The sequence below is a fragment of the Atta cephalotes genome (genome assembly GCF_000143395.1).
Source record: "Atta cephalotes unplaced genomic scaffold scaffold00028, whole genome shotgun sequence".
Classification (NCBI taxonomy): Eukaryota; Metazoa; Arthropoda; class Insecta; order Hymenoptera; family Formicidae; genus Atta; species Atta cephalotes.
The window spans coordinates 1197258-1211545 of record NW_012130092.1 but is presented as its reverse complement, the minus strand read 5'-3'; the positions used below and the strand labels follow the sequence as shown (position 1 = coordinate 1211545).

At 26.8% G+C, this 14288-nt stretch overlaps 1 protein-coding gene across 1 annotated transcript in view; it reads right to left on the bottom strand.

The window, feature by feature from the left end:
- LOC105620635 (monocarboxylate transporter 2-like) overlaps positions 1-927 on the bottom strand; it is an 11588-nt gene extending 10661 nt beyond the window's left edge. The window contains exons 1-2 of the mRNA XM_012202124.1: positions 764-927; positions 216-391 (exon numbers count right to left, since the gene is read on the bottom strand). Coding sequence (XP_012057514.1) covers positions 216-391; positions 764-927 — 340 coding nt within the window. The remainder of the gene's footprint in view (positions 1-215; positions 392-763) is intronic.
- Between the last annotated feature and the right edge of the window lie 13361 nt (positions 928-14288).

Sequence of the window (14288 nt, the reverse complement as noted above, 5' to 3'; positions counted from 1 at the left end):
ATTAAGTATTAGTATATTAGTANAGAGANATATATATATATATATATATATATATATATATATATATATATATATTTTAATAAGTTACATATATTTAATAAGTTTTGTATATAGTCNCTTTAGTTCGTGCATTGCGCAGCCAGTTTAAAATAGTCATTTTCTCTAATGAAGCTGGACAAGAAAGATTGGTAATACGTATTTGTTGCGTCACGTACCTACATTAAGAAGAGTCTGACGATATCGCTTTGTCCCATCAAGAAGTAACCAAGCCCCTGCGGCCCCATGTATTCCCGTGGCGAGAATTTGCACCATGACACTCGTCACGACGATGATCCAGCCCCAACCATTTTCGGGATAATAATGTTGTCTTATAGTACAACGCGCGGCATACCTGACATATGTATATAAGACTCGAAAATCACGTTCGATCGATATTATACAGTATTTACGTTGAAAATATAATCAGCTTTTATTACCATGAATAGTTTTCAATGACATTTTATTAACAAAAAATAGTTTTATAATGTACATATCAGTTTTTAAGTGTTATCTGATAATATTATCTGATTTAAAAATATTTTATATGAATAATAATTAAGGGAGAAATTAATTCCTTCAATCAATTTAAAATGATTTGGGCTTTGATAAGACAAAAATCATAGATGGATACAAATGTCAAAATCAGTTAAATTCGCGATAAGTTTTATTCAATTTATTCTGACGCAGGAAAATTATTCCAGTTGCAACAGTTTATATGTCAAACCTAAGATCAGGATTCACATCTTCTTCAATTCCCTTAGGTGCTTGAGGGAATACTATCTCGTCACATTCCCCGAAAAAAGAAGGCTCGCCGGAAATCGCGACTCCACTGTCTTCGTAAGCGGGATTTTGAACGACAACCTTGCCGTTGTGTTCAGACTTCTTCATTTCGTGAGAGATTGAAAGAACTAGTTTTTCGGCGCTAATACAGTGATATACGTAACGCGATTATTTTTTTCGATACCATAATATTCATTCTTACCAGATGCTGCTCATTCGTCATAATACGATTTTACTGGCCATTATTGACATCTTTGATTAGTTCTGATTTAAATCATTTGCAAATTCTCATTTTTAGTTGTCTTATAATTTATTAAAAACGGAAATGAACATTAGATTAGACTTATAGTCTAAAATTAAAATAGAATTTGATTTTTGACATTTTCTTAAAAAATTTTTTTAAAACGATCACTAGTAGTAAATTAACTTTAAATTCTGATCACCTAAATTTTATTTCATTTAGTACTTCTATTATTTATTGTTATTATGTCCATGATGTAATTAAATGGAATAATTAAAATAATCTTTAAGCAATATGATATGAAAGACGTTTCAGATATTAAATTACGGATTATTAAACCCAGCTTGCATTTCACGGTATTTAATATTAAAGAGACAGTTATGGAAGATTAAAAGATATTAAAGTCAGGAATCAAAGAAATCAACCGAATCCGTGAGATAATGCACATTTCTAGTCGTAAAACGCATTTCATCGTTATAGTGAATTTGTAGCATGTTCAGTTATATCATATACACACACATAAGTGCATTATGCTAAAAGCTAGGCAAACAGGGCTTATAAAAAGGAAATCAAGAAGGCTTGCAGAATGGAAGGCGGATACGAATCCAAGAAGGAAATAAAAAAGGAAAAAGGAAAAAATGAGAATGAAAAGGAAAACGAGAGATGGGTTAGAGCACGTCGTGCTTTTAGCACGGTCAGTCCTGCCAATTCAGCGATTGTGTAATTTCGAGAGAGGGTAAGCGATCCATAACTTACAATGCTTCGAACGACTTATGCACTCACGTATATCTCGCATTTAATATCTTGTATTCAAGAAAATTTACTATAAGTTGCGTGCGATAGAAACTTTTTCCGGAAATACTTTGTTCCGGTCCGGAATTAAATCGCTTCGACATTTTCCCTTATTTGATTGGATTAAAATGGAAGGAATTTTAAAATGGGAGCTACATTTTAGAAAGCGGTTCTCGGTCCATTTTGCATAAAAGAAGCTTTTTCCAACTGTATTAATTTTGCAATATTTTAAAAAAACAAATGAATGAATAGTACATTGAATAGTCTAATATTTAATTAGAACAATATTTAAATTTAAAATAATTTAATAAAGGAGGGGGACGACCCTACACGATCAATAATACTGTTAGTATTAACAAATGACAAAACTGACAATGTTATTGATCATTAATATTGATGGATTGACGTAGAATTCTGACATGATCTGGATTTTGATTTTCGAGCATCAGTATTGCTTTATTAGAATCCACAGTACAATAGATATTGTCACAGTACAATAGATATTGTATGTAAAACTAAAGTAAAATATATTGCCAATAATATCGATTATATAAGGTTGTAAAAATATTAAAAATATTGATGCGTACTATCAGTATTATTGATTCAATATTACTGTCAGTATTATTGACTGTGTAGAGTCATTTTAAGAACGCACGTTTACGTTTTTAAAGATGCATTAACAAATTTTTTTGCATTTATATTTCTCGGACTTTTAATTCTAAACTTTATATCTAATTCTTTAATTCTAAGCATTATTCTGAAACATTTGAATAATAAAGATTGATCTATTTTAATCTTACTTAAATCATTTGCATTACAATCGGAACATCCCGTCAACGCGAATTTCTGAGGAAACTCAACTATAATTTGCGTGCCAGTTGCCACGATAAAAATATAGCCATACGGCCAGTTTCAAACGTAAGGGGGTCAATGGTATTACGTGACGCGGAATCTCGTTGAAACAATGATTCCCAAAATGTGTGTGGTACCCGACACGATCACTTTACTGGAGTTCTTTTGAAATAACAATCTTCCTTTTTTTGCCTCGCTAGTTGATAATCTGTTATATACAAAGTTCTGCTTTAATTTTCGCTTACTGTTATTGTAATCTGTTCTATTGAATACTGAATTATATTTTATGTATTATATTTTATCAGATACGATAGACTCTTTCAATTTATGCATGATTTACGTCGGTAGAAGGATATATATTTATATATATTGAATTTACACACGAAATTTTCGAAATAATTTATGCGTAATAGTAATAATTTATCCACGTTCCTCGTATCGCGTGTCCTGATTGGATCGCTAGATGAAAGACGCGTTGCCAAACACCGACTGGGTTCATCGAAGTGGATCAGACGCGCACTTCGCGAACTGAGCTTGCGTAGGGGAAACGAGTGGACCAATCCTCTTGTTCCCTTGGATTCGCCACGTGTTTTCATGAGCAATAAGGTTCGGCATTTATTACAAAACGAGATGAAACTTTGATCTGTAACAATATTATTTGATAACAATTGATCAATTTTATTGTTATCTATGTTCAAGATATGTATTCTCAATAGAGTAAATTATTATACTTCTTATACATAGAAGAATAACATAAAATTAACTTGCCGAAATTAGGAGAGAGATAATTGTAATGGCTTGGTTTCTTCAGCCAATTAATTACATAAGCGAAATTTTTCGAAATCATACACAAATGATAGCTCGAGTAGATTTAATTTTTATACAAAGCAGATTAAAGTATTTGATTCTTATGAATTCTTATTTCTGATCAAAGACCGTTTATCAAAATTTCAATGAAATTTTTAAAAATAATAAGAAAAAGATTTTTTTTAGAGCAGATCAAAATAAAATTTGTTTCTATGTAATATAAAATTATAAAATAAAAAAATGTTATCGTCATAAAATTGACGAGGACAAGTTTCCACACGTTCAAAGTATCCGCTGCACACGGTAATCGAGCAGGTAGAATAGATACATTATGGACACAATATCAGTTTACGATAACATCCTGATACGATCACGTTATGATCATGTCAGGTGTAATTGAACGGTTTAAAATATGCGTCAGTGCTTTTGTAAATTATGCAAAATAGAAGCAAACCATGAGTAATATTAATCATAAATCACGCATTGATTACAAGTGAAATACGTTTAATCAATATACATATCGTTTTAATTTTTGTCTCCTGTTTTCTGTTTTATCTGACTGTTGTCTTAGTCCATAGATTACTCGGCTTACCAACCTGCTGTGACACTAATTTAAATTTAAGGATTCAGGCTCGTTCTCGTGTGAGGCTAAACTTTGTTAATTAATTTATTTTACACACCGAGATCCGTTCCTCTCATCGCCCCTTCTATTTAATTATTGTTTTTTTAATTTCAGAATCTTGTTAATCTTTGTTAGTACTTAAAAATAATATTATTTTAAATTATTATTTTAAATATTATTTTAAATAATATTATTTTAAATAATATTATTTTAAAAAATAAATAGTCACAAAATATGAAACATTAAATGTTTCTGATAACGTCATTTATGATTATCTTCGAGCAATCATTTTACATTTCATAAAATAAGTTGCCAAGCAACATATTTTCAATTTTTGTAACTTTCTTGACGCAAATTACATGTCGAGATAAAGTTGTAAAAGAGCTCGCTCGACGCATTTCATTAAGTGAATGGCAAATAACTTTAGGATGGGCAAAATAATACACCTGTGCATTATTTGCCATCCACTCAATGAAGTGTGTCGAGCTCTTTTACAACTTTATCTCGACATATATAATTTACGTGAGAAAATATCGCTCGGCAACTTATTTTATGAAATATAAAATGATTGCTCAAAGATGTGATAAATGACGAGAACCACCCTGAATCTTTAAATTTAAATTAGTGTCAATCACAGCCGATTGATAAGCTGAATGATCTATGGATTAAGACTTCAACTAGATGAAACAGAAAATAGGAGATCAAAAATTGAAGCGAATAAATGAAAGTAGTAGATAGTATTAAGATAAATAGTATAAAAAGATGTATAAAAAGAAGAATGTATAATAAAATTAATCCATAAAGTCCATAAAATTAATAAATAACACAATCAGCAATTAAAATGTTTAAAATGTTTAAATGTCACAAATGTTTGGAAATTTTAAATATAAGAACACCTTTAGATAATGAAACATAAATATATTGTATTATTATTATATAATTTTAAAATACAGAATGGTTTTCTATCATTGCACAATATTTGATTGCACATAATTCATTGATAAATGAAAAGTTAATATTTTTTTAATGGATAATAAATATATTTTCAATAATTTATAATTGTGAGAAGAAAAATATCTTTATTAAAGAAGAAAAATATCTTTATTAAAAAAGAAATTAATTTTATTTGACATAATCTGCATAATCTTACATATAATTTGATACTAATAGCTTACAAAATTTAAATTAATTGTATAAAATATAAAAATATAATACAAATTATATTGATAAATTATATTGATAAATTATATTGATATAAATTATATTGATAAAGAATTTTTTTTATCTACAACAAATTTTTTTATTTTTATCTACATTTTTACAAGGCAATCGAGAAGATAGGAAAATCATAAAAAAGAAACGTTTCAAAATGCAATAATTCAAACAATAAATCGGTACCGAAAGCCTATCTCATCGTCATGACAAGGGTTGTAAAATAAATATATAGGAAAAAGCGATATATAGGAAAAAGTTTCTATGGTCAATAAGAGCATCTTTTGCTATACGTCTGGATAGGCATCGATCTGAAAGATCATGGCGTTCCTTCCTTGCGACATCCTGTTCCTTACTTTTTATACTATGTACACAGTTGGAAAAAATGTGTTAAATTTAACATAAATCTCATGTCCCAAACGGTCCACTCAAATTTTTGAATTAAGTTTACACAAGAATATAGAAGGTAACATAAATATTATGTAAGAGAATAAATACAAAGAAAGATAACATCGACATAGTTTGTAAACAAACCGTGAAAGCATATTTTTTATCAGAAAATTAACATTTATGATAAATTAACACGGATTTTATTCATTTGTCTTAGAATTTAAGTTTTAAAACACATTATTTTTATGTTACTTGTTCACTTACTCATAAATTGTCATTTTGACTAAAAAATATTGAATATCAATTTCACCAAAAATCTTTAAATGACATAATTACATTATGTTAAATTAACACTTGAATATGTTAAAAAATTCAACACAAACTATTAACAAGAAGATGAGTAGACCGTTTCGAACACAAATACATAATTTTTTTACTGTGTAACGTAAATTTAAATTTAATGACCTTTTTCTACGATAATAATGATGAATTTTATACATTAACATTATTGATTCAATTCTTATTCAGTTATGTTCTATATAACAGAGTTGACAAATTAAATTAAATAAAATAAAAAATTCAAACAAACTTTCGCTACAAAAATTTAAAAAACTAATGAGAAATCTCTGAATCTGAAATAAATATTCCAATTTTGCTTAACTGTCTTATTTTACGATTTGAAATTTCTAGATATTGTTTGATATTTTAGATATTATTTTTTAAAGTTAAATTAATTATCATAAATTATCATAATTTACTATTATTACTATAAATTAATTATTATATTACTTTTAAAAAAACTTCCTTTTTATATGATTTTATCATATAAAATTTATTTATATAGAAAATTATTGCTCTTTTGTAATTATTTTGAATCGATTTTATTCATTGTCTAATGAAGTATATTTTATTGGGATGATTAGATAATCATATTTAAATAATAGATAGTGCTATCAAAATAAACAAGGCGCACAATGAAATGATGCTCAACGATATTTGCTAACATCATTGCAATAGGGTACATTCAAAGCGCTAAATAATTTAAAAAATCAGAATTGTTAGTCACGATAAACATCGTATACGTAGTTTTTGCAGATCACTCCCCGAGGCTGTATCGTTAAGACGGCGCCGACGATGATGCCTATTTTTACCGTGGAACTACGTTGCAGCTGTCGAATCACGGGCCATTATAAATCCCGCGCGAGCTGTAACAGGATTTAGTCATCTTAAACGCTTTGTCTTAAAGAGATAGCATAATTAATCACATTGTTGTTTTCACAATATGCATCTCTTTCGAGCATTTCAAATGCTTTACTCTTGCAGACGTTTCGATGAGATCAACTCATGTTAGATCCCCCGATGATTAGAGCATAAAATTCGAATGTCCTGGGTGATAGATGCCCGACGGTGATAACACGAACCATAATTTTTTTACTATTTCTGAAAGACGATTCCTTTTTGTGGTTCATCGATTTTTCTTAAGCTTCTTATATTCTGACAAATTCGAAATTTTATGATGCAGATTAAAAAAATTGTGCACGAAAAGAACGTTTTTTGTTGAAGCATTTAAAAATTTAGCTGCAGATCTGAAAATAATTTTAAGGAATTATCAAAATAATTATATAGTTTAAATCAGTTTCTAGAACGTCAAAACTTTTTAGCATTGTTCATTATTTTGATGGTCCAATAAAGTATTTTTTCTGTATCCAATTAAATTTTTAAATGCTTCAACAAAATCGTTCTCTCTCTTTGCTTGTATAATATATTTAAACTTGTCAATTACAATAATATATTAATAAATTAAACCCGATCACTTTCATTTGTTTCAATATTTATTTAAAATAGTTGTTAAATAAATATTAATGTTTCAAGCACATAACAAGTTGTATTTGCATAAAAAAAAATTTTAACATTTTTTAAAAAATATATTCGAAATGCTTTCTTATTATTACTTTATTTATAAAATTTAATTATTCATAAAATGATAAATTATATATTATAATGATAAATATAATTAATACGAAAAGTATACTAACACAAAACGAAAAAGATTAGAAACATTTAATTTGAAATTAATAAAATATATAATGTCACATGACTGACATACATAGAGTATCATCCTTAGATAATGAAGCAAATATAAGCAAACATGAGCTGAAGGATTAATCCATTAAACTCTTTTATTTACACGTATTCAGAGTATTATTGTTATTTTGGAAGACTTGTTAACTCATGGATCTCAGTTATGGGGATGGCGATAAAAAAATAAGAAATATCGATGATTGAATTATTAATTTCTCATGATTAATAAATTAATTTTTCTAAATGGCAGTCTGCTTCTATCTCTTATTCTCTTTCAATTCGCTAACTAATCCCGTCAAACACGTTAAGATCGCAACATTAATAGTCTTCCGTGATTCTGATGATTTGTTCATGCGAGTGGTCAGAATGCGACGAGAGTCTCAAGGTTCTTAAGAAGTGGAGGTGAACTCAGATAAGTCGTACGATGGCGATTGTGGTGAGCCGAATCCACGGTAATCCGCTTTTAACTTCTCCAGCAGAAGTTCCAAAATCCTCGTGAATTGCTATCGCTGTTTCCGATACTATAGCGAGAAGAGATTACGTACATCAATATAAGGGCTTTTAAGAGAATTAAATGTAAACATATTAAAGACATAAATAGTTACAGTCATTTACTTTAAATTTAATTTTTAATTATTTTTAATTTGGTTTAACACTAATATTTTATGTCATTCTGTTAATTATAATGTAAAAAGAAAAATTTGAGATAAAAAGAACATTATTAATTTGAAAACTTTCTTTGCGCACAAATTTCACATATAAGGGATATAATAATCATCTTAAAATCCAAACAATCAGGTATTTGATACAATTTTAAAGAAATAATATTTTATATGAAAAATTTTTTTATTCCTTTTTTTATATTATTATTATTACTGTTTTTTAAATTATTGTTAATGAATCAGAAGAAATAATGATAAATATGCCAATTAGGGGAAGCAGCTCCAATGATCTTGACTTTGACATATGTTGTCAAGGTCCCTCAGTAACCTCTACCAGGTTTTAGCCATCATTATTCGTTAAAAAGTTATTAAAAAAAGTTCATCAATGAAACCGAACTTTTGAACACAATTATGATTCGATGAAACAAATCCCCTACTTTAACAATGCAAAATATTTTCTTATATAATTTCTTATATAATTTTGGCAGGAGGAAGGTAGAATAGGAGTCGCTTCAAAATTGTCGTGGAAAATTGTAAAATATACTTTAAAGCAGAAAATTTCTTATATAATAGGAAAGAGAAATTTTTTAAACTTCTTTTGTTAAACTTTTTAATGAATGACAAGCGACAGCTAAAATTTGGTAGAGATTACTCAAGGTCGTGATCTTGATAACATATGTTAAGATCATCGGAGCTGCCTCCCCTATTCGGTGAAATAATTAATTAATTTAATATTAATAATTTATTGATGTATTTTTACCGTATACTGTTTCTAATTTTATTCAAGCAAAAAAATGAAAAATGATAATTTGATACAAAATAAAAAGACGCATAATTAGAAACGTATCGTTAGGGTAGAACAAAAATAAGCGAGAGGCTAATTCTAATTCTCAAAAAAAGGAACATAAGTCACTTAGATTGCTATCAAATTGTTAAACACTTTTCTTTATCGCGTAAGGAGAAAGAGATAGCTCGAGTAGTGAACAGTTTCCGGATTTCGTCCGTTTATCAAACTTTCTGTTCTCGATCAATGTGTGTAATGAGCCGGAAGGTCAATACGATTCTTTGAGACGCGCAATATATTGACAGTTTTTTAGTAATTACATTTTCTTAAGATTAATAGATATGTGAATAATATCGTATTAATATAGTATCAAAAATTTTTCAAGAAAAAATATTTAATTTTTATATCATTATATTGTAATAAAAACGTATAAAATTTTATGTATATAAGGTAACTATACACTTATATCTATAAACTTTTTAGAGCTACTTATAATTAGAGTAAATAAGAGAAAAATAAATATATTAATTCGGGAAAGTTTATATACCTAAACTGTTTTTATACCTAAACTGCACACATGTTTAATTTAAAGGACAGAACTGGAAAGTTGAAATACTAATAAATTTAATAATGTTTATTATTTTAATTTTGTGAAGCTTGTGTAATATCAATTTTTTATTATAATCAAGTGTAAAAAGTTTTACAATTTTAAAAGTTTTAGACAGATTTTGATATAAAGCTCATATACAGACATGAGCTTTTATTGATTTTCTTTTTAATCATGTATCTAATTTTTAAGCAGTCTAATTAATATTACACTATTAATATCATAATATTATACTATTAAATGCATAATTGCTTTTTTGAAAGCTATTCAGTAAGCTAATCATTTTATTAATGAAATTTATTGGTGAGACGAATAATCAAAGTGGAATAATCAAATGCTAATATTAAAAGCTATCTGTATTTCATCAGACAATGAAATAATGATATTAATATGAAGGGATGGAGAAAATGTTCATTCAAAATTATTTGCTCCTCTAGGATTTATAGGATGTATTTATGCGTTTATATCCAGTAGTCAAACGCCTCCAGGTTAAATGTCTTTGGGTAGTCTACTTTTGTCGTCATTGATTAAACCTCGCGACATGAAAAATCACACAGATTCGTTATCACGAATGGAAGGATCACAGAGAATAGTTGGCGTGCTACGATAAATCACATTTGATTTATTAAAGTAAATTAATTCAAAAATTAATCAATTATTTTTTACAGAGTTCAATATTTTATTTTGTCTAGCGGTTGGGATAAAAAAATTAAAATATTAATAAAATATTTTGATAGTTAAATGACTTGAAGTTACAAATTTCCTCAATAAAGCGTAATTTTTATTGCTTTTTATCAATTATTTTAAACTCTCTCTTTTGTATTTAAAATTCTTGAGTTTTGTTAAATTTTGTTAAAATAAATTGTATTAAATTTGAAACTATTTGAGCGATAAGGTCTTTCTAAATTAACAACATCGTGAGCACTACCGTGTGAAGATATTTTCATTTCATTACTTGTAACCAAAGTATATTCTGTCAAATGATTGCATACAAATCCGTGGTTGGCAAGGCAGTTTCCTCCTAAAAAATACATTTTGAAACAAAATTATCTGATTTAGATAATCTTGCATCGAAATTTATTATATAATATGTACATTGTATTTTATAAAAAAATTATTATTGATTATATACTCTAATATAATAAATATGTATTCTTATATGTAAAACTATTATTTTATGAAAATAATATAAATTGATAATTTTATTGTAACATATTACATAATCATGTCATACTAAATATGTACAAGTAGTTTATAATACGAGAAATTTGCTGTCAATCAATTCTAACTGGATCAGTTATTCCGTTATGCAATATAAAATATGATGACTTAATTTGATAAAATTCTAATTGCTTTTGAAAAATGGAAAGCATCATCAGCATGATAAGTTTCTGATTTTTGTCAGTGACAGAATAATAAAGTATGATTTTCGTCCCTTTTTGCACGCATATCTTTACTTGCGAATAGTGGAATGCTTTTTTAGCGCATTCTCTTGGCTATCTTTCTCTCTCTAGAACAGGCAATGCTTCTGACAGAAGGTTTGGGTTCACTCAGATGACGAAGAGCCTGCTGGGACCCTTGAAAGATATGATCATTGGTGCAAAAAATTATTATTGCATGATAATCTCAATATTAAATACTGATATTTTCTGATAAAAATAATTAAAATACATAAATTCAGTTTATAAATTTGCTTATAAATATCTTAATAGAAATAAATTAATATAATAATACTAATTATAAAAAATGTTATAATTCTAAATTTTTTAAATAACTTCAAATATTGTAAAAATAAAAATGAATATTTCAAATGTGCGCGTGTGTTGCGGTAATTATAGAAATAATCATATTAAATATTAAAAAAATGTTTTATGACGAATCTGAAATTATTTTAATTCATTACGCATGGCATACATAGTTATATTTTATAATTATTTATGTTTGCTATGCACACATTGAGTATATTTATCATGTATATTTATCATATGAAACTCAATTTCATTTAGATTTAGCATTCAGAAAGAAATTTTCATTATTTTTATGCTTTTTATCCAAATCGACATCGCATTTAAAAATACTGCTTTTCAGGAATTTTAACGCAAGTTGTTACGGACAAATCGTCTAGTATATGCAGAGAGAGTTTATATACTATTCTGTGTCGGGACTACTCATAAATATCGTGATCGACTTGTTGCGCTCTCGTTTATTTGTTACTGCCTGGTTGTATTTTGAATTTATTTTTACATGTTTTATTAGTAAGAAAAATGTCTACTTACACTGTTGTAATGAATTTATAAGTCACTATTTATAATTATTCTATGTTTATTATCGCAACAATTGTAATCCATTATTTTAAATTCATTAAATTAATTTTCTATTATTGCGTCTTTACCAGCTAAGTACAAAGAGACAAGCTGACATTATCTTATTGAATAATTTTGTTAGAGATTTCGACTAGCATGTTTATGATTAAAAAAATGAAAATATTTGCTATGTCATTCCTTATAAAGAAATATTAAAAAATTACATGTGAATGTAGCTGAAACATTCTAGTATCCATTTTTATGAAGATTAAAATGAAACTACAATCTCAGCTCTATTTATTTATTACTATCCAAAACTTTAACGAATTTAGTATCAATTCATCATCTATTTATTATTAGCTTAAAAAAGTTAGCAATTCGTCATCTTATCTCTTTTTCTTTTTAGATTAGATACTCGAATTAGGTACTTGTATGTGATTGCAATATTGTCGATCGATGTAAGAAACATATTGCATACTGTAGGTATCTGGTAGATTTTTTCGGTACAATCCTAGTGAAAATTTTTCTCAGAATTTTTCATATAATTTTTTAGAATTTCTGTATAATTTTTCAGAATTTCTCTATAATTTTATAACTTTCTCACATTTTTTATACAAATTGAAACATTTCTAAGAATTTTTTAGTACATCAATTATGAAATATCATAAGATTTTTAAGATTTTTTGTAAATTTTAATGAAATGTTACAAAATCAAAAAATTTAAAAATATTTTTTAAAAATTATAGTGAGAAATTTCAGAATATTTCACAATTCATTTGTAGGAGAAGTTCTGAGAGAAAGTGTAAACATTTCGAATATTTCTGAAAATATTCTGAGTATTTCTGAAAAATCCAATTCATATAAAAATTATGAGAAAAATTTTACCAAAGAAAGTTAAACTTTAATTCAAAAACACAAATAAATTATAAATTAAAACAATTTTTTAAGATTTATTTTATTTATTAAAATTTATTTCATTTACTTTATTATTTTCCATCCATAACACACTGCACGAAAGAGCAAAGTACAAAATATAATAATATTAATTATATTTATTATATAGACATATATCATATATGAAGCAGTCTTTTTGTATAAAATCTTTGAATACTATTTAGTTATTTTAGAATTATTTATATTTGTAACCTAATAGAATTTTTTATTAAAAAAGTTTTTAATTTTAAAAAAGTTATATAATAGAATTAATTATAAAATTTTTCATCTTGTCTAAATGTAGAATAATGTTTAAACACTTTACTATAATGATTTATTTCTGCAGTAACAGCTATAATGTTTAAATGTTTGATATAATTGTTAATTATATAATAGAACAAATTTTGATCGATTTTTTACTTTCAAGAAGCAGTGATTTTTGTAAAACTTTTTAAGATTTTTTTTTCAAAAATAAAGTCCTTTCTCCAAATCTGTGAAGTAATTTTTTAAATCTTATATTTTTGCACAGTATAAATACATAAAAATTATCATAATTGAGAAACAGAAACTTTGTAATAGTGTCAGATAAAAATCAAATTTAAAATAAATTCGATATTACGTCGTCTAACATTTCTTACTTTTCAGCAATTCATTAAATTCTTCGTGCCATATTCTTACTCCAATCTCGTAAAAGTTTTAATGACTTTTTCATTCTTCTTTGTTTCCTTTCTTCTTCCTTTGTTTAACATTCACGGATAATTTATTTCGAATATATTTCAAATAAGTATGACTATAGAAAAAATTTACCTCATTGATTCGTAGCACTGACGGATATATTTTCATGCGACTAATAAATTCTCATTAGTTCTGCGAAGAAATAGATCGTTTCCATGATATGTTAAAGATCCATTATTAAACTGTCTAGATGCGAATCTAAGACTGAAGAGAATATGCATAGAAAAGATACATTTGAAACGCTATCCAGATAACTGAAACATTATTCGCAGATATTCAGTAATTGTTATAATAATGGCAAGCGGCGATAATCATCATCAACGAATTCGTGTTGGCAATATAAGAAAAAATTAAATTTTATTTACAAATTCAATTAGATTGTGTGAAATGGTTTGAATGAATGCGCGCGTACAATTAGTTTAAAATCAATTACACGATAATTGCAGT